The sequence below is a fragment of the Leishmania mexicana genome, chromosome 4 (genome assembly GCF_000234665.1).
Source record: "Leishmania mexicana MHOM/GT/2001/U1103 complete genome, chromosome 4".
NCBI lineage: Eukaryota > Euglenozoa > Kinetoplastea > Trypanosomatida > Trypanosomatidae > Leishmania > Leishmania mexicana.
Window position 1 is genome coordinate 155032 of NC_018308.1, and position 19629 is coordinate 174660.

Consider the following 19629-nt stretch of genomic DNA (forward strand, 5'->3'; position numbering starts at 1 on the left):
GCCGTTGTCTGCTTGGAGTCGGCTTATCTCTCCTTGCTCACGCCACTCCCAGAATGGATGGGTGTCTCTCGACCCCGACTACGCCTGCCTCAAGCATACCAGGGCCATACAGCCAGCCCGACAGAGGTGTGTGTGTGTGCGCGCGAAGACGGCGAGAACACAACAAGCAGAGAACAGAGGGAGCGTGATGGGGAGGGGGTGGTGGCGGCGCGGGGCGGGCGACCAGCCCTCACTCTCGCCAACACCGCCCTCCCCTTCTCCCCCTCCCCCACAGACGCACGCCACTCAACAGAAGTGGGTCACCGCAAGGCACGAGGGGGGAGGGTGGTGGTGGTGGTGGTGGTGGTGCATGTGTCTGGTGGATGCGTGAAGGAGGGCGGGCGGATGGGGAGAGGGAGGGGGAGGGCACGAGGAGACGCACGGAGTGGCGCTCATGAATACACATGCATGTGCACAGGCAAGGGCCAACAAGAGGAGCTGTCAACAACAATACGAGCCCATAGGATGAAGGGTGGGGTGGGGGTGGGCGACACACAGCGAGGGGGAGGGAGAGCGCGCGCGGGTGGGTGGGTGCGGCCACGAAAAATGAGGCAAGATGTCAAGCAGAACACGTTCACGACATGCATGCAAGGCGCGCAAGGGTGTAGTGGATACTTGGTGAAGCCTCCTCCGTTGTTTCCGTTCGCTCGTGGAGAACATAGCGAGTGTGCACGTCAGTTCAGTGGTGCTTTGCGCACCCTATTGCACCTGTGTCCATCCGTAAGGGACGTGCATGTGTGCCCTTCCCTCCGTGCCGTTCAAGTCGACCTTCGATTACTTCAAAGAGCGATGACGGCAGTCATGATGCCGCCGGAGGGCGAGACACACATCGAGAGACGCCCACACCCACACACGCACACACACGCATATATATATATATGTACACGGGGACAGCACCAACGCCTGTCCATTTCGACATACGACTGTCGAGGGAGGAGAGAGGGAGAGGGAGAGGGAGGGGGAGGGACACAAGTAATGGGAGGACACGCGCCAGCGAAACAGCAGCAACAACGGGAGAGAGAACACAGAATGTGGTGACTATGAAAACCTGAAGAATCGTCGGAATCACTGCTGCTATTACTGCTGCTCTAGCACGGATGATACATGAGGAGGCTTGGTGGAGTGGGAGAGAGAAGGGGGAGGGGGGGGGAAAGCGGGGAGGCACAGGTATGGGGGTGTGTACGTACGTACGTATGTGTGTGGCGGTGGTGGTGGTGGTGCGGGCAACAACACACACGGCGCGTCCCATCAGCACCGTTGACACACACACACACACACACACAGGCACACAGACGGGCACATGTATACATAAGAATATACCAGCGCATACACGTACGCGTGCATGTACGCACCGGCGCCGGTAAAAGTAAAACCACAACGTGAACAAGAAAAGAGAAGTAGTTCGAGAAGGAAAGGCGCCAACACCGATCGGGGGGAGATGGGGAGGGGGGCTGCAAGCGATGAGGGATGCCGTGTGTGGGTGTGCGGGGGGTGGGGTGGTGAAGCGCAAGTGACACACCCACGCGCCCATGTGCCCACAGATGTGTTTGGATGGGTTCCTCTGCCGTCAAACAGCTGGAGGTGAAGGGATGGGAGCCCAGGGAAGAGAGCGAGAGAGAGAGAGGGTGTATGTGTGTGTGTATGTGGGTGTCTGAGGAGGCGAGGGGCACTGGAAGCCATGATGTGCTTCCCGAGAAAACAGTCGCACTCACTCCCCCTCAAACACCAACACCCCCTCCCTCCTCGTCTCTCTTCCACCGGCGCGCCATACCTGCTTCACTTTGGCCATGTTGCGACGCCAACCTCGTTTTATCGAACATCGCCGGACTCAACCGACGTGGACAAGGACACGACGGCTGTGCGGAGGCTCGCTGCAATTTCGCACACACGCACCTTCCCCTAACCTCCCTAACGGACAGCCATAGGGAAAATGTTGTTGCTGTTTTTCGGCTTGTCGAGAGGGGGGAGGCACCCCCCCCCCCGAGGCGATCTTCTCAGTAGATGGCCGTGCCGGCCTTCTCCTGCGGATAGCCGCAGCTGCTCTCCTTCGTCTGGAAGTACAGCTCCTCCTCGTGCGGCTCCACGTCATCCGTCGGGAACTTTGGAAAGTTCTCGAAGACGGCGTTGCTCTCGCCTATCTTGCACATGATCACGGCGACGTTGTCACCGATCTCCTCATCCGCCTCGAACCCCACGGTTACGGCTACCTCCTTCGCCTTCACGCTTGACGCGTTCCGCACAGGGTGGACGTGGTCGTTCACGTAGTAGATGGAGTGTACAAAATCGCGCATGTCCTCGCCTCCGCCGTTGCCGTTGCTGACAGTCTCGTCGCCCTCCATGAGGCGCGGAATGAGCAGATACGGCGCGGCACTCGGCTCCAGGTGGCACGTCATGGCAATCTCGCGCGCCTGCAGGAACAGCCACGCGTTGTCCGATGGCTGCGTCATGTCAGCCGAGGAGTTCTGCACGACGTGGTACACGTCCGTTTCGTTCGGCACCGGCGCGGCAAGCGACAACATCACGGGCGGGTAGTCCATGTTGTTCGGGTCGGACTCGGCCGCACCCGCCTCGTCGACGTGCATGCCGCGGTGGTCCATGTTCGACAAGATGAACGTGACGTCCGTCGGCGCCTTCACCGACACCTGAAAGACGGCGCCGGGCTTGCAGTCGGCGAAGGTAATGGGCACGCGCGCGTCGTGCGCTGCCGGCGCGCGGAAAAGTACACCACCGCCGATGAAGTACTTGAGCGCATCCTCAAAGGTCATCCAGACGATGCTAGTGTCGCCCTTGTGGTTGGGGAAGCCGCACGCGGTGGCGATATCGCGGTGCTGTTGCCACTCCAGGGAATCCCACGCCCACGCCCTCGTCCAGCCGCTACCGTACACCCACGGGTTGCGCAGGCATACCAGGCGTATCTGGCCCTTCTGGAACTCCTTCACATCCAGCACGGAGTAGGCGTGGCCGGGCAGGAAGCCGGTGCCGGCGAACGCCTCCTCCATCTCGGGCTGGTCGGAGAAGTCCGGCAAGCTCTGCGCGTCCGCCGGGATCGCCGGCGCCTTGCCGGACGTCGTGAGGATGGTCTGGTAGCCCTTCCTTTGCCACTGGATCATCCTCGACTCCAGGTCGTGGCCGCTATGGACGGTTGCCTTGGTGACCATTTCGTCGATGCGCATGGCCGGGAAGCCCGTCATGTCCGTCAGTGCGTGCATCGGGTCACCCGACTGGATCATAGCGTAGCTGCCGTGCATCTTGGCAAACGCCTTCTCGAGAACTGCCGGCCACAGCTCGCACAGGTCGCGGCTGTGCGCGAAGGCCGGCGCGCCGGCGATGACGGGAAAGTAGTCATCCACAAGGATGCTACGCCAGAGGCCGTTCTTGTTGAAGGACACGCGGTACGCACCGATCGCGCGCTCGCACCGCGCCGAGTCGGCGCCCTTCGGGTGCCGGAACATTTGCATGACCACTTTCGGGTCCTCGGCCTGCGTGGCCACTGCACACATGAGCCAGCAGTCGCCCAGCTCGCCCTGCTCGACCTCGCCGGGGCAGATGCGGTTGCGGAAGAGTCGAATCTGATCGTGCAGCTCCGGCTTCACGTACATGCGTGGCCGGCCCCACGGCAGCCGCTTGAACGGCTTCGACGCCCCCGACTCGATGGACGACTGCACAGGCGGGAAGGAGAGGTCGACAAAGGGAAGGCCGTTCTCCAGGCAGACCTGCAGAATGCGCTCCGCATCCGTCTCGTCGCCGGTGATGGCGCGGATGGCGTCCATCTCCACCTGCACAACCTGCCGATTTTGTGCCTCGCTGCGGGCTTGGAAGTACTCCTGCGACAGCGGCAGCGCGCTCAGCTTGCTCGCGAAGCCGTTCACGAAGCCCTTGATGAAGGGCTCCGTCTCGCCAGGGTAGACGGTCAACTCCATCACGTACTCGCCCGTGTTTTCATCACGCGTCATCTTCGTGTTTTCGAGCGGCGTGATCTTGCTGTGCTTGCCAAAGGTGCACACGACGTGCACCTCGAAGGAGCGGCTGTCGTTGTAGAAGGACCACATCTTGTTGGGCCGGTCGACGATGCGGTAGAGCAGCCCGGGCTCCTCGAAGCAGTTCGTCACCTCGCCCGTGACGTCGGGCTCGCCGTTCACGAACCGCACCTTTGGGGCAGTAGCACCAGCGGCAGACGCGGGGTTTTCCGGGTTCTCGTACACGGGCTTCTGCGCGGTGGCAATGTCGAACTCGTCCTCCGGGTCTTCCTCAGGCACCTGCAGGTTCACTGGGACCCACTCCCGTGGCGGCTTCGTGGCAGTCTTGCGTGGCTTCATGAAGGCATTCATTACCGGCGGCGGCGGCGGCCCGGCCGGCTCTTCCTCAGGGTACTGCGAGCCGGCGCGCATCACGGCATCATCCGTGGGCAGACCGCGGTCGTCGTGCCCAAGCGGCTGGTTGTTCGCGTCCGCAAAGCCGTGGACATCCTCGGCAGCGGTCGGCTTCTCCGCTGCGTCGAACTCGACAGAGTCGGAGAAGAGGCTGTCGTTGCTGATTACATCCGCCTCCGTCGGTGGGTACGACATAGCTGCTGTGCTAAGGATGTGCAGGAGGTGTGTGTATGGGGTGGGTGGGTGGGCGGGTGGAGAGGAGAGGGGTGGGCGGGGGGGGGGGAGCTGAACAGGCACCTGCGTGCGCGAGTTTCTACGTTCACTCGCTCGCTTTGTTCCCCGTCGCTTGTACTCGTCGCTTGATGTGCGACTCGTCGCGTCTGCGCGTGCGTGTGCGAGAGCGGGGGGGGCTGAAGGAGAGGAGCGGGTGTGTGTATGGGGGGTGGGTGGGTGGGTGGGGAGGGGGCGGCGGATGAGGTGATGAGACTGCCGATATGTTGTATATATATATATATATATGTGTGTGTAGGTGCACGCAGGGGAGAGCGGGGCCGAGTTAGATGAAGCGTGAGCGGTGCGTCGCGTGAGAGCGAGGAGAACATCTGCGCGTACCCTTACACAGACCGTGCGGGAGCATAGCAGAACACAACGAACGCAACGCAACGCAACGAGCCCCCCCTCCCCTCAAGAGGAACAAGTGTACCAGACTCGGTGTTCGCATGGCGCGTGTGCGTGTGGCCGAGAAAAGACTGGCGCTACACGCGCCTCCTCTCCGCCTCCGCCGTGACTTCCTCCGTACCATTTTTTTTCCCTTGACGAGCGGGGTGCTGACACATCCATGCAAATCGCAGAGGTGGATGCTGGCGCGGGAGAGCGACATGTAGTGCTGCCGTGCTGATGGCGTGTTTGCATGCAGCTATCTGGACACCGCCCATGCACGCATGGAACAGAACATCAGGGAACGACCAATGAAGGGAGGACAACGAAGCGCGAAGCGGAGAGGTGCCGAAAGTGGTGGTGGTGGTGGTGGGGGAGGGGGCGCGATGACGGCCGTCAGCAGCCTTTAACACGTTGTGTTTCCATCAGCCACCTTTTCCCTCTCTCTTCTCGCGGGCTTCGCGAGTCGGTCGCATACCGTCAGGCGAACGGTGGAGAGCGCGATGGGGCGCCTGTCTGAGGGTGCCTCCACCCCTTTACAAGCGTGGGCTCGACCGACAAGATCGTGCAGTGGGGTCGACTCCGTTTCCTCATTCTCTGTCTGGCTGGGTTTGCGGCCGGCGATGTCGGCGGTGAACACCAGCGTCCGGCTCGCCGTCCGGACGCTGCGGCCACCCCCGCATCGGCGCCGCCGCCGTCGCCGTCCCCCTCACGTCCTCGCCACTGTCGCTGTGCGGGATGCGCCCTGCCTTTTTTTCTTCGTAAAGCGACCGCAAGCGGCGACAGGCACCACCGCCTCTCGTCTCGGGTCGCGAGGTGCGCCGCATGTGGGGTGTCCGTCGCCGCCGCCTTGTCCTACCACCGCTGGACCACTCGCCGTCCTAGCCGCTCCCGCCCTTGTTGCCATCCCGGACTGGAGGACGACCCCTTCAAGGTACTTGTGGACCAGCGCACCCTCCCCTCATCCCGCCGCAGTGCCTTGCCGCGATTAAAGGAAAGGATGAGCACGTCCACTGACGGAACCACCGCCAAGCAGACAGCCAAGCAGACAGCCAAGCAGTATCCAGGCGAGGAGCAAGAGTGGCAACCCCGTTGCGGCAGGCCGGCTCGTGAGGATGAAGGCGAACTTCGCCTTGGCCGGCGCAAGCCAGCCAACGCTGCCCACGATCCGGATGATTTAGATAACACCGACCCATTGGACAGTGATGCGCATCAACGAGCTGCGGGAGATGAGGGTGAGGGGGGGGGGGAGAGGGCGAGCTGATGCGCATCACCTGCGTGATTGTGTGGGAGTCCGCCACCCGGAAGCTGCCCTCCCACGACACCTTGCAGTGGCAGCCGAGCAGCGCCATGAAGTGCGCCACGTCCTCGTCGATGTACACGACGGCCTCAATGGTGTCCACGTCTCGGGGGAGGGAGCTGGCACAAGGGATCGCCTACCGGGACAACCCACGCGGGTTCATGGCCATCATGCACGCGAGGTCCCCCCTCCTCCTCCTCCTCCTCCTCCTCCTCCGCCCCTCCATGCCAAGAATGTTCGGCGGGTAGCGCTGCACAGACAGCTAAGTCCACCGTCTCGCCGTACGAGGAGGATGTCCCCCTGTGAGGGCGATGCCGATCAGAGGAATGACGAGCAAGGTGGTGCCGTTGCCGCGGCCAACGTCGTCGACAGAGTTCACGATGGGCACGGCTATGATGGTGCCGGTGAACACGTGCGTCATGCAGATGGTGTGCGAAATACGGTGGGCCACAAAGGCGTTCATGGAGGAGGTGATGAGGGCCACACAGCACCTTGTGCCGAGCCTCGAGGCGAGCGAGCTCGTGCTGGGGATGACCATATGCTATATTGGGAGTTGTTGATCAGCCCGACCAACCTCATAGGGAAAGAGATCCACTAGACGGACTGGGAGGGGGGGGGCGAATGTCCTCAGCACCGCTTCGTCGCGTTGCGCGGGTCATCGCGCTACCGACGGTGATGGTGATGCCGATGGCAGTTTATGGAGAGCGAGCGAGAGCCGACAGTGACGCGCCGCCGATTCACCAAACGGCACTGCCCCAGCAACAGCCGCCCGTAAGAGCCACGCTGTCTAATCTGCGCTCACGTGCTCCACCTCAACCCTCCACTCGTACTTCAGCGCCTGCGTTGTTCGACTGTGCGTCATGCCTGTGGTGTTGCATGGTTCGGCGAGGGGAGGTGGTGCCGGTGGCGTGTGCGCGTCTCTGTGGGTGTACGTACACGGTGAATAGCGGGTGGGCCAGGAGTGTGAGAGAGGGGGAATAGGAAGGGTGGTGGTGGCGGAGTCCACTCACATACGCCGGTGGTTCTCTGCATGGTGGCGCATCGATTAAAGGCAGAGGTGTGTGTGTGTGTGTGAGGAAGAGGGTGGCGGGGCAGTCACCGCTGCCGCTGCACCCACTTGCCACTCCAGCAGCGGTTTTCAGGCGTTGTGGCTTCATGCTCCTATGAGAGGTTGATAGCCACTGCCGCCACTTCGCCGTCACCACCGGCACTGCGCTCCGGTGATGAGTCATGGATGTTTTGTACGCCGCTGGCAGAGCAACGCCCTTCTCCCTGACTTTCCTTCGCTCACTCGCCCCCATCCTCCTCCTCCTCCCTAAGTTGGCGTGTGGTGTTATGCGCCATACATCACAGAGACATTGTCCGCAGAGAATCGCATGCGCGTGCTCCTCACACTGGTGCAGGATGCAGTGGCGGCAACGAAACGGACATCCACTAGGAGGGGGAGGAGGAAGGGTGTGAGCGTGTGTGGGGTGGTGGTGGTGGTGGTCACTGTTTCTGCTGTCTGTGCGCGTGCGCACACATGATGAGGGCTTACGCAGACTCCCCCCCTCCCCCCACCGCCCACTTTCCCCCTCTCGCCCCGCCCGACAAGGGAGACGCGTACGCGGCGCGCCTATCACGACTTCCACTGGTACAACGAACGAAAAACCTCGGAAAAGCATGTAGCCTTGGCACGGCGTGCGTGCGGCAAGGAAACTAAGAGCAGACAGCAGACGTTCGAGTTGGACCGCCGCCGCTGCTGCTGCTGCTGCTGCTGCTATATGCATGTGTGCCTTACTCAGCGGGAGGGAGGAGTATGTGTGTGTGTGTGTGCGCGCCAAATGTGGTGAGCGGTGCAGAAGGTCGATGGAGGGGAGATGATTACACCTCGCCGCTGTATCTCTCTTCGCAGCACGCTAGTAACGCTACAACTACAACTGCTGCTGCTGAGAGAGACGGCACCGACCGTTCTTCCTCAGCTCAACAACGAACCCCCTGCCAGAGACAAGGGGGTTGTTGTGCTCACCCATAACGCAGCCCCGCTTCGCCGCTGACGTGTACAAGGGGCAGCAGCAGCAGCAGCAGCGCCATATCTATTCCTCCCCCCGTGCGCACGCGGCGCTTCGGTTCACCACGGGACTCCCGAGACTGTCATACCTCCTTTTCCCGTTCTCTCAGGGAAGCGCCGTGTAGCCCACGTACGTGAAAGGCGTGATGGCGAGCAGCTCCTGCCGCACCTCCTCTGTGATGCCCTCGAGCTGCTGGATGAAGCAGTGCACTGTCTCCTCCGTAACATGTGCGTTGCCGCGCGTCAGGTCCTTGAGCGCCTCGTACGGCTTCGGGTAGCCCTCGCGGCGCAGCACCGTCTGGATGCCCTCCGCCACGACAGCCCAGTTGCCCTCCAGGTCCGCGGCGATGGCGTCCTTGTTGAGGAGGAGCTTGTCGATGCCGCGACGCAGGGAGGAAAATGAGATGAGGGCGTGGCTGAGCGGAACGCCGAGGTTGCGCAGCACCGTGCTGTCTGTGAGGTCGCGCTGCAGACGGGAGATGGGCAGCTTCGCTGAAAGGAATCCGAGGATGGCGTTGCTCATGCCCAGGTTGCCCTCAGCGTTCTCGAAGTCGATCGGGTTCACCTTGTGCGGCATCGCGCTGCTGCCGACCTCACCCACCTTCACCTTCTGGCCAAAGTAGCCGAGTGAAATGTACTGCCACACGTCCTTGGCCAGGTCCATCAAGATCGTGTGCAGCCGCGCGCACGCATCGCAGAGAGCGGCGAGGTTGTCGTAGTGCTCGATCTGCGTCGTGTAGCGCTGACGGCGAAGGCCAAGGTACTTGCTCAGGAAGAGCTCCCCAAAGTCCAGCCAGTTCACACCAGGGTACGCACAGAGGTGCGCGTTAAAGTTGCCCGTGGCGCCACCGAACTTGCCTGTGCTTGGGATGCTCAGCAGCATCGCCCGCTGCTCTTCCAGCCGCTCGATCCATACCATGAACTCCTTCGCCAAGTTCGTCGGGCTCGCCGGTTGGCCATGCGTCCGGGCCAGCATCGGGACATCCCACTCCGGGAGCTTGCTCTTGAGAAGCGCGATCAGCTGATCCAGTGTTGGGATGTAGTGGTGGTGAAGGGCGTCGCGCAGGAGCATGGGGATGGAGGTGTTGTTGATGTCCTGAGAAGTCAGCCCAAAGTGAATAAACTCCTTCTCGGGCGCGAGCCCGCAGGCGGACATCTTGTCCTTCAGGTAGTACTCCACGGCCTTGATGTCGTGGTTCGTGACCGCTTCAATGTCCTTTATTTTGCGGGCGTCGTCGACTGTAAAGTTCTCGAAGGTGGTCGCCCGCAGCTCACGCAGCTGCGCATCTGTGACGCCGCGAAGCTGCGTGATCGCCGGCGCCTCCTTGCACAGCGCCTCGAAGTACAGCACCTCCACCTGCACGCGATACTTGAACAACGCGTACTCGGAGAAGTAGGCGCGCAGAGGGGCCGTGTCACGCTTGTAGCGACCATCGAGAGGAGAGAGCGAGAAGAGGGGGTTGTCTTGACCAATCTCCGCTGGGGCCTTGTGGGCCGTCGTGGTTGCCGTCGCCGTCGCCACCGCCGCCGCCGCCTCCTCTGGTGCCGAAGGCAGTGACATGGTTCTGCGTGCTCAACGATTCTGGTAAAACGAAAATCGATCCTACACGGAGCAGGGCAAGAGGAAGGGTTAGGGAGGGCGAGGAGATGATGATGATGATGCTTGTGTGAGTATACACGTGAGCTCTGCAAGGGAGCGCGCGGAACGGGAGGGGAGGGGGGTGTTCGATGGACTGTGGCGCAAGCAGTAGGAATCCCCTACATCCATCCACGTGCCCACAAAAGCCGTGTGGCTCCTCCCTCCCAACGGCGAGTGCGGTGCAGCAGAGGTCTTTCCGCGTGTGAGACAGCGGTGCGCTGACCCGGTTAGCTGAGCGCGCGGTCCCCTCTCCCCCCGCTGTCCAGCACATGGGTGGACACGCACACACGTGTTCACGGCCGCAGCAAGCTGCGACGCAGTGCCATCCAGGACCTGACCCTGTCGCGGCCAGAGGTGGTGCGGCGTTTGGCGGGGTTAAAGGGATGGGGATGGGGATGGGGGTGGCTGTGCTTGGCTTCCTCCCCCCCCCCACACACAGAAGGAGTGGGGGTGCACTGGGCCCTGGGATACTACACGCACTGAGGTTGGTGCGTGTGTGTGTGTCTGTGTGTGTGCGTGTGAGTGTGTGTGTCTGGGCGGCAGGAGAGAGGCGTAGCGTATCGGTGGAAAGAATCACGTGCTCGAGAGGGCGCGGGAGGCGCGGGAGCCACACGCGGAGAGGCGCGCGCCAAGCGTTCTCCCACCCGCCTGCGCGACGCTCTGTCACTCGATGTACAGACCATCCGTGCCCTCGACAAAGATATCTGCAGGCCGCACGCTCGCCCGCCACAGGAGCCCGTCGCGTGCGTGGTCGCAGAAGTCTGGCGGCTCACAGTGCGGAGTGGTGGACCCCTGCAGGAGACTCTCTCGCGGACGTGAAAGCAGCGTGCGCACCACCGCCGCATCGACGCTGCTCCAGTGCACGAGGGAGCCTCTACCGCCGTCGTCGTCGTTGTCCCTGCCGTCCTCCTCGTCATCGTGCTGATGTCGTCGTGCAGGAGACGGCCTGGCGAACGAGGTGCGGCGCCGCAGTAGCAGCGGGAGAACCCGCTTGTGTGCCGATAAAGCCGTCAGCGGCACCTGCGTGGGCAACGATCCAGCTTCGGATGGCGCCATCTGGCAACGCCGTACCCGCGCCCACCATGCCTCCTGCCGGCTCAGCAGCGTCCGCACGTATGAGGCCAAGGTCACTGTGGCCGTCACCGACTTGGTAGTCTGAGTTGTCGTCTCTTGCCGTGACACTCCATCCCCATCACGCTCCGCGCCGCTGGATGGTGCGGGGAGGGCGTCTAGCGCGGACCACAGCCGCAGGGACGGTGGCGTCGACGCCGCACTCTTGTTCACGCGCTGCGCGACAGTAGTGGACGGCACGACGTTGCACGCGAGCTGCAGCCCGCCTGCGCGTCCGAAATCAGTCGATGCACGGCGTGTACCGTGCAGCGCATCGGAGGACAGTGGCGTCACCCATTGGTAGCCGTTCTCCACGGAGAGAGATCGAATTTCGCGAAGTGGGCACGCCCGGGTGCCGGGGTGCACGGTGGCGGGCCAGCTGTGCCCCGTCGCCACGCTCAACAACAGCCCCCATGTCATGGGGTAGGCATAACGCCGCCGACCGTCCGGCTCGACGCACCAGGGCTGGAGGGTGGTGTTGAAGGACCAGAAACACACACCATCCTCGCGGAGGCGGTGGGCGACGTTGACCGTGCACGCGGTCGTCGCGGTGGCCACGCTCGTGATCTGCGGGCGAGACTTGTTGAGATGAACTTCCTCTGCGAGAAGGTGCGGATTGGTAGGCGTGGTCACGGGCGAGGCAGCGAAAAACTGCCGGAACACGTTCGCCAGCACCGGCGCGGCGCTCTTGCGCATGCGGGTGGCGCCCACCACGTACCAGTCGACCTGAAGTAAGGGCGGAGGCGGCGTGGAGGCGGGGTCTGCCGGCGGCGCAACCGCGCACCACAAGCGCGCCAACATGTCCTTCAGCGTCATGACGGAAGCCGTACAGGAGGCAGTGTCATCGCTGCTTTCATGGCTTCCTCGAACGCTGGTGGCGTTCATGCACGTCGCGTAGTGTTGGTGCACCGCGTGAAGGACGGCAGGCACGGCGCTATCCCACACGAGCTGGTGCAGCATCTCCGCGACGCCGTCCTCACGGTCGAGGTGGGCCATGGCAGCAGCGGCGGTGCGCCCACACGCACCCGCAAAGCGACTCGCACCTGCAGCAGAGGAGGCTATCAGCGACTGCCACCCTTCATGCAGTGCCACCCGGCATGCGACCAACACGCACGACGTTGCGTCGGGGCTGAAAAGCAGCGGTGCCTCGCTGAGAGCTGCTGTGTCCGGTGCTGCAGGCTTCAGCATGCGTTCCTCGGCTACGCGGCAGCTCCTGGTGTCCGTCACGGACGCCGACCGAGGGTCTGTGGAGAACCATGTAGCCGCCGAGGGACCGTCAGATGAGGAGACGGCGGTGGTGACGACCACGGCGGCCTCGGCTTGTAGCACCACCTGCACCATCTCCTGGACCGACGACGACGTCGACGGGGGCGAAGACTTGTCACTCGCGGCCGCCAATTTTGGCCGCCTGATCGGCTCTGGCGTGAGCGACACGTTCACCATCCGGCGCGCACTGTCTAAGACCGGGTTGTGCAGCACGGCGGATGTGTTGCGATGAAGCTGCGGCGGGAACCGAGCGAGGCTATCATACGGTAATGGCGCCGGCTGCATCTGGCCGTCCGTCGCGCTGTGCACGGCGGCTTCCTCGTGCGTCGTCGCGTGTGAGGCTGTGCCGACAGACGCGTTCTTGTACAGGAGAGGCGTCGGTGGCATGCCAGGTGTGCAGTAGACATTGCCGGGGGCAAGCGCGTCGTCGGCACAGGGGCCTTCGCGTTCCGCGTCCACCCCCTCGCTCACGGGTGATGGTGAGCAGCCAGATGCATGAGAGTGTCGACGGTGAAGGTGCACGAACGCTCGAGGCGTGTGCAGGAACAGCGACGGAAACGGGTACAACCGCTCCAATGTCGGTGCGCCACCACTGGCGCTGACGTTCAGTTGATTTCGCTTGCCATTTTCCGTTGTGGCCGTGTCGCACAGGCACGTCAACGCGTAGCGCATGAGCACCGCCTCGACGACGCCAACCACCGCATCGAGGAAGTGGGTGTCGATGTCCGCACCGCTTTCGCTCTCTGTGGGGACGGTGCTGCTGCCCACAGAGGCCATTGTCGCGCAAGACACCTGCCGCCGTTCGGCGAACTCGCACAGAGCACGCGCCTCCTCCGCGGAGACGTTGGAGAAGGGCATGGTGGCAGGCTCACACGCATGCGCAGCATGTGAAGGATCGGGCGTGAGAGGAGGGGTGCTGGAGGAGCGGAAAGGGGAGAGGGAGAGGTGTAGCAGTGTTTATCCATGCTGAGAGAGAGAGGGGGGGGGAGAGTTTGAGGTGATGAGGTTCTACGCGTTGGGCACACACACACACACACACGCACGCACGCACAGGGCGAGAGGGGGAGGAGGAGGAGGGGGCACATGTGCGTTGACGCGCATCACGTTTTCCTTTTCGCCTTCACCCAAACTTCCATGTCGGCCGTCATGAACGATTACCACCACCACCACCACCTCTGCATCATCATCATCATCCTCGTTAGCATCGAGGCGCCGATGCAGCGGCGGGATGCGCTCGCGTCCGCTGTTGTTCTCTGCTGCGGCAGTGTACCGTTGAAAGGAGAAAACAAGAAAAGGAAAACAAAGCCATGTAGGCGAGAAGTCACCCTTCCCTCCCTCCCTCCCACGCACACACGCGCACACACGCGTAGGCATCGATACGCGTGCACGCGGAGGGTGGTGGGAGGGAAAAGCACCCGAGTAATGTCACGCGTGTATCCGCACAATCCAGCGAACTCCTCATCGCGCTCTCGTATACGTGCTGTGTGTCCAAAAGACACACACACACACACACAGACCCGTGCCACACCGTCGCTGCCGGAAACACACCAACGAGCAGCGGCCAGACTTCGTGTGGGTCCGATGGACTCGGCTGACGGAGACGGCGGCAGGGAGGGGCGGAGGAAAGAGCGCAGGCGACCCGCTGAGAGATGAGGCAACGATACGTGTGGAGGTGTGTGCGGCGGAGGAGGGGGGAGAGGTGGGGGGGGGGAGGGAGAGAATGGACAGCACACGCGCGGGACAGCGGGCCGATGTACCGTATGCGCCCGCGAGAGCTCAGCTCACCGACATCGGCATACCCTACACGCAGACAGTCACATAAACGTCTGCTGTGCCTCGACTCCCTCATCACCCCAAACTCTCCCCCCTCCTCCTCCTCCTCCGCGGCACCGTCGACTCGTCCGACAGACACGGTGCCCAAGGACATGCAGAGCACCACTGCCCTCTTCCGGTCCCCCGGACACGTATCCTCTCCTCATCGCGATGGCTGCTTAGCGGCGGCGGCGACGGATCATGTTCTTCTTCTTCTTGGCCTGGAAGATGATACCGTCGTGGACTTTCTCGAACCACTTCATCGCCTCCTCCTTGGTGACGTGGTGGGAGTGGCCGACGCGGCTGCACTTGCGCTTGCGGTGCGCCACTCGCTCGCCACGGCGACCGAGGACGACGTAGAAGTCCATGCCGTAGATACCGGTGGAGGGGTCGTACTTGATGCCGAGGTCGATGTGCTCGTCGATGCCGAAGCCGAAGGAGCCCGTGTCGGAGAAGTTGTAGCTCTTCAGCTCAAACTCCCGCACCTTGAGGCCCTTCTCCAGCAGCTCCTCGGCCTTCTTGCCGCGGACGGTGCAGTGCACGGCGATCTTCTCGTTACGACGGATGCCGAACGTGCGCACGGTCAGGCGAGCGCGGGAGAGCACCGGGGTCTGCTCGCACAGCTGCTCGAGCACCTTCGAGGCACGCGTCAGGCGATCGCCGCTCTCACCAACGCAAATGTTGATGCAGAGCTTCTTCACGACGATCTCCCGCATGGGGTTCGCAGCCTTGCTCTCGGCGACCATCGTTTCCCGGCGGTGGGTGGGAGATATTACGAGAAAAACAACAAGTGGGACGATTTCGACTTCTCTGAGGTGTGCGTCGCGTGTTCGTTCGTTGAAGTGGGGGATATGAAGGGAGGAGGAGGGCGTGGATGGGTGCCACGCAGCGGGTCCACGCGCGTAAAGCGCAGAGGTGTGAAGTAGAGTGGGAGGAGAGTTGGTGCGTGTTTGTGAGAGGGAGAGAAGGAGCGAGGCAAGGGGGTGGCGCGCCAAGGCGGTTGTGGTGGTGTGGATCACCATGAGCGACGCATCGACCCCACCCATGCTGACGCATGGGTGGGTGGGGGGAAGAGCGAGCGACCCAGCGAGCGAAGGGAGGAGAGGGCATCGTGTGAGTGCAGCGCAACTCGCCCAAGCGCTCGCTGCTCTCCCTTCACTTTTCACATGCATGGGCAAGCCTATCGCATACTACGTTACCCTCACCTCGTTTTCTACAACATCGTTGCGCGCGTGCAGCCGTGAACAGCTGCGCATGAGACTTCGCCTTTGTATGGCTTCCCTCCTCTGGTAGAGTCGCCCGCTCTTGCGTTGCATCCCCCCCCGTCCCGGAGAGCAACGGCGGCGCTGATGCGGTACAGGTGAGCGCGCGCGCCAGCGTGCGTGCGTGCGTGCGTGCGTGCGTGCGTGCGTGTGTGTGTGTGTGCGTGCGTGTGTGTGTGTGTGCCATCTTGTGAGAGGAGGCATGGAGGCACGCACCCTCGCACAGACACATAGACAGAGGAGCGAGTAAGTGCACCGCGGTAGGGAGAGGGAGGATGAGGCCTTGGCCTCTTCTCCCCAGCAACAACGACGCAGCCGTAATATCGAGAACAAGGCAGACGCGCGGGCGGAGGCGGCCATGATGCCATCCCGCGGAGGTGTTGCACTGGCAAGAGAAGCTCGAATACGCGCACACCGTCAGCCATGCAGGCTCACCAGGGGCTCTCGCACATTATTCTTCGCACTCCAAGTGCACAGACTCGCCGCCTCGCGCTAAACACTGTCCGGGAGGTGAGAACACATCCAGTCCAGCCCTTCGTATAAGCCGTCACCTGTTTGAGCACAGCATCCTTGGACGTACCACTTGTGGCCGGCCAGGTAGCGTCCCAGACCGTTGTCGGAGAGGTCACGAAAGCCTAACCCTTCTACGAGCTCTGCAGGCGTCAGCCGATGCGGCAGGTCTTGCTTGTTGCACAGCACCAGTAATGCTGCGCCGGCCAGCAGCGGGTCTGACAAGAGCGTCCGCAGCTCTTCACGCACCTCGCTGACACGCGCGCGATCATTGCTGTCAACGACGAAGATAACGGCGTTGGCGCCTTCGTAGTACATCCTCCACAGCGTGCGCAGCCGCTTCTGCCCACCGACGTCCCACAGGTGAAACGTCACGTTGCGGTAGTCCACCGTCTCCACATGGAAGCCGATCGTCGGCACCGTTTCGCGCGCGGCGCCGAGCTTCAGCTTGTCTAAAATGGTTGTCTTCCCGGCTGCATCGAGGCCGACCATGACGATGCTGGCTTTTTTGTTGCTGAAGAGGCCCTCGAACCAGCTGGAGAAGACGTTGCCCATTGTTGCTCGGGGGGAGGGAGGAAGGGGGGGGGGGCGATCACGCGAAGGGGGAGCAAGCGAAGACGCACACACGCGCGCGCGCGCAGAGACGCAGAGCAACGACAGAAACGGAAGTGGAGCAGGGGAGAAGTCCAAAAAAGATAAGCAGTGGTGGTCGCGCGTGTGCAGGCGAGCGGGGGAGGGGGAGGGCGAGGGGTGGCGAGGAAAGGGTTGAGGAAACAAGCGAACAGAGAGTGTAGGTCGGCGAACACAAGCCGGTCTTGTGGGGGGGGGGGGAGACGGGCGACACCGGCGGATATCCAGCTAAGAGAGAGAGAGAGCAGCCACTACAACCAAAACAACAAGGGACGAGAAGGGCAAGAGAGAGGGGGAAGGGGGACGTGTGTGGGAGGGGTACACACCGGCACACGCGCGCGCGATGGTGCCAGCGGCCCCAGGAGTAACGTGTGCCAAAGCGAAAGGGAGCGAGAGCGAGCCAAAGACAGGGTTCTGCGACGGCGAAGCTGAGGTGTGTGCGTGCGTGTGTGTGTGTGCGGAGGGGAAAAGTGCCAGAGAAGGGGAGGAGGCCAGGTCGCTGCAATGCGTCGCTGAGCTTGTGCGGCTCGAGCGCGTGCCGAGCCGCGGGACGGATGCGTGCGAAAACCGGACAGACAAGCCTGAAGCGAAATGACGAAGGGCGCGTCGGTGCACGAGCAGAGGCACCGGTACACTACAGACTCGCGCGCACTCGTGTCGTGGCGACTCTATGTCAAACAGCTTACACACAAACAAACACACACACCATGCACGGCAAGAGCGAGGGAGGGGGAGGGGAAGGGAGAGGGATGGGGCTACGAGTCTTTGCTGTAGTGGCATGAGATCGCAGGAGACATGAGGAGGAATGGGCTTGTGTGTGTGTGTGTGCGTGCGTGTGGCTCTACGCTGACGATGATGTCGAGGAGACACTCTCACACATAAGCTTCCGCACACAAGCGCCAATAAAGGCGGGGGACGAAGAGAGGGGAGAGAGAGAGACGGCGTTCATCAATGGCGGTTCACAGGTGCACACACACACACACACACACACACACACACACACACACACACACAGAGATACGCGCATGCGTGGGCGGGGGGAGGGAGGAGGCGGTACTGCTCTGCAGGCTTTTTTATAGTGTGGTCTTCTCTCTTCACCTTTGAGTTATTACGCATACGAATGGTTACCCGGAAGGACACGCAGACGCGCCATGGGCGTTGCTGTGCATGCCTGTCACGCTCTCCCTGTGCGTGTGTCGGCGCTGACAAAGCTCGCTGAGGTGTGTGGACCATCATCGCGAACCAACCCGTCAACCAACTGAAGAAGGACACACACACACACACACACACGCACACGCGGGCGCGCACGGCCACACCCAAGCTGGGAGAGGGAGCGTGAGGGAGAGCGATGCCCGCGGGTCGGGGTTAGATCACTTACACGGGGACATTAGGGCGTGAACAGGAGGTACTGAGTCAACAAAGGCGCGTGCGCACACACACGTGCAGCCACACCCACGCTTCCCAGAACAGGAGCTCGACACGAGAGAAGAAAAGATGCGCAGCCACACGACCAAGTAGCTGAGCAGAGCTGCTATGGGCCGAGGCCACCGTCATCCACCCACCACCACTACCACAGCAGCAGCAGCAGCAGTAACGTGCAACATATGAACTGTTTGTGTGCGTGAACACGAAGCCGTGACGCGGCACACGCAGGCACTGCAATCTGGCAAGAAACCCGTTACGAGCACCGACCCCTCGGTTTCTTCGGCATTACTGCCTCACGCACATCTGTATGCAAGCGTGCTGCTCTCAGACATGTCTCATTGGGTGGTGGGGGGGGGGCGGTCCGCACGGAGCCTCGCCAACTGCTCGACTCCTCAGCCCCCTCTCACTATCGCGCCGTGCTCATCCATCACCACAGCCTACGATTCTCACCTCTTGCTGCTGCTCTTCGCGTTGCCCAGGTCCTTTCGCGCTACCTTGCCGCCGCTGCTCACAACACGGGTGCCGCTCGAGCCGCCTAGCTTCCCTACCTTCTTCATCTTCGACGCACCGCCGGCGGAGATCATTGTGCCGTTCTTCTTCCGCATTGTTTGCATGCTCGCGATCTTATTCGCCGCCGTCACGCCGCCGTTACGGGGGTGATGGTCGGCTTCCTCCTCTTCATTGACCATCGCGGCTGCCGCCGCTGCGAGCATGCGGCTGCTGGAGCTGGCCACCGACACAGCCGAGGAGGCTCCGGCGGGGGCCGATGCGGCACCCTTCCGTGCCTTCGGCGCCACAGATGCCTTCTTCTTGGCACTTGCTTTCTGCTGCCCGCGTGCACGGCGCGGCGCGGCGTCTTCCATGCCAAATACGTATTCCTCCGGGCCGTCGTCAGCGTTGTTGTTGCCGCTGTTGTTGCTACCGGCTTCTTCGCCGGCATCCTCCTCCGCATCGGCCACCGCGGCGGACGCCTCACTCTCCCGCTGCGCCTGCCGACGCGCCAGCCGTTCCATGTCCGCCTTGGTTAGCGCGTGACCCGCCAACGGGGCGTCGGCGTCGACCGTTTCGTACACCACCGTCATCGGATGCGGCGCGTCTACGTCCGTCTTGCCGTACACGTTGGTCTTTGGCGGCGCCAGCCTCAGAGGCTTTGTGTAGTCGTACGAGATGTTGTTCAGCTCCGCACGGTAGTTGTTATTCAGGTTCTTGCGCGTGTTCGGCACCCGCGAGTCCAGCACCGGGTTGAGAAAATGGAAGTGCCTCTCCGGCTCCTGCGGCGGCACGGCGCTGATACCGCCCTTGACCGTGAGCTCGAGCTTTTTGTTCAGCTGCCGAATGCGCTTCACCGTGTTCGTCGCCTCCGCCTGCGCCCGCTGGCGCCGGTGCAACTTCTTCCACTTCGAACGGCTGGACTTGGCCATGGTTGCTGCTGAGGGCTTCGAGTGGTGGTGGTGGTGCTGATGGAGTCTCGGACAGCAGGTGGCAGAGGCGAAGGGCGGGGAGGGGGGGGGGCGACTGCGGTGTTGCTGCTGCTGCTGCTTGTTGTACGCGTGCGGGTG

At 62.5% G+C, this 19629-nt stretch overlaps 6 protein-coding genes across 6 annotated transcripts; all 6 read right to left on the reverse strand.

Moving 5' to 3' along the window:
• Positions 1-2033: 2033 nt before the first annotated feature.
• LMXM_04_0450 (putative calpain-like cysteine peptidase) lies at positions 2034-4427 on the reverse strand (the record flags this gene model as incomplete). Its single annotated transcript, XM_003871762.1, has 1 exon — positions 2034-4427. The coding sequence occupies one exon, from the start codon at positions 4425-4427 to the stop codon at positions 2034-2036; it is 2394 nt and encodes a 797-aa protein (XP_003871811.1).
• Positions 4428-8522: 4095 nt separating this feature from the next.
• Positions 8523-9977, reverse strand: LMXM_04_0460 (putative adenylosuccinate lyase; the record flags this gene model as incomplete). The annotated part of the gene is made up of 1 exon (XM_003871763.1): positions 8523-9977. One exon carries the CDS (start codon positions 9975-9977, stop codon positions 8523-8525), a length of 1455 nt encoding a protein of 484 aa, XP_003871812.1.
• Positions 9978-10718: 741 nt separating this feature from the next.
• On the reverse strand, positions 10719-13289 carry LMXM_04_0465 (uncharacterized protein; the record flags this gene model as incomplete). Its single annotated transcript, XM_003871764.1, has 1 exon — positions 10719-13289. One exon carries the CDS (start codon positions 13287-13289, stop codon positions 10719-10721), a length of 2571 nt encoding a protein of 856 aa, XP_003871813.1.
• A 1133-nt stretch (positions 13290-14422) lies between these two features.
• On the reverse strand, positions 14423-14989 carry LMXM_04_0470 (60S ribosomal protein L11 (L5, L16); the record flags this gene model as incomplete). Its single annotated transcript, XM_003871765.1, has 1 exon — positions 14423-14989. One exon carries the CDS (start codon positions 14987-14989, stop codon positions 14423-14425), a length of 567 nt encoding a protein of 188 aa, XP_003871814.1.
• Positions 14990-15997: 1008 nt separating this feature from the next.
• Positions 15998-16507, reverse strand: LMXM_04_0480 (putative ADP-ribosylation factor; the record flags this gene model as incomplete). Its single annotated transcript, XM_003871766.1, has 1 exon — positions 15998-16507. One exon carries the CDS (start codon positions 16505-16507, stop codon positions 15998-16000), a length of 510 nt encoding a protein of 169 aa, XP_003871815.1.
• A 2009-nt stretch (positions 16508-18516) lies between these two features.
• LMXM_04_0490 (conserved hypothetical protein) lies at positions 18517-19491 on the reverse strand (the record flags this gene model as incomplete). The annotated part of the gene is made up of 1 exon (XM_003871767.1): positions 18517-19491. The coding sequence occupies one exon, from the start codon at positions 19489-19491 to the stop codon at positions 18517-18519; it is 975 nt and encodes a 324-aa protein (XP_003871816.1).
• Between the last annotated feature and the right edge of the window lie 138 nt (positions 19492-19629).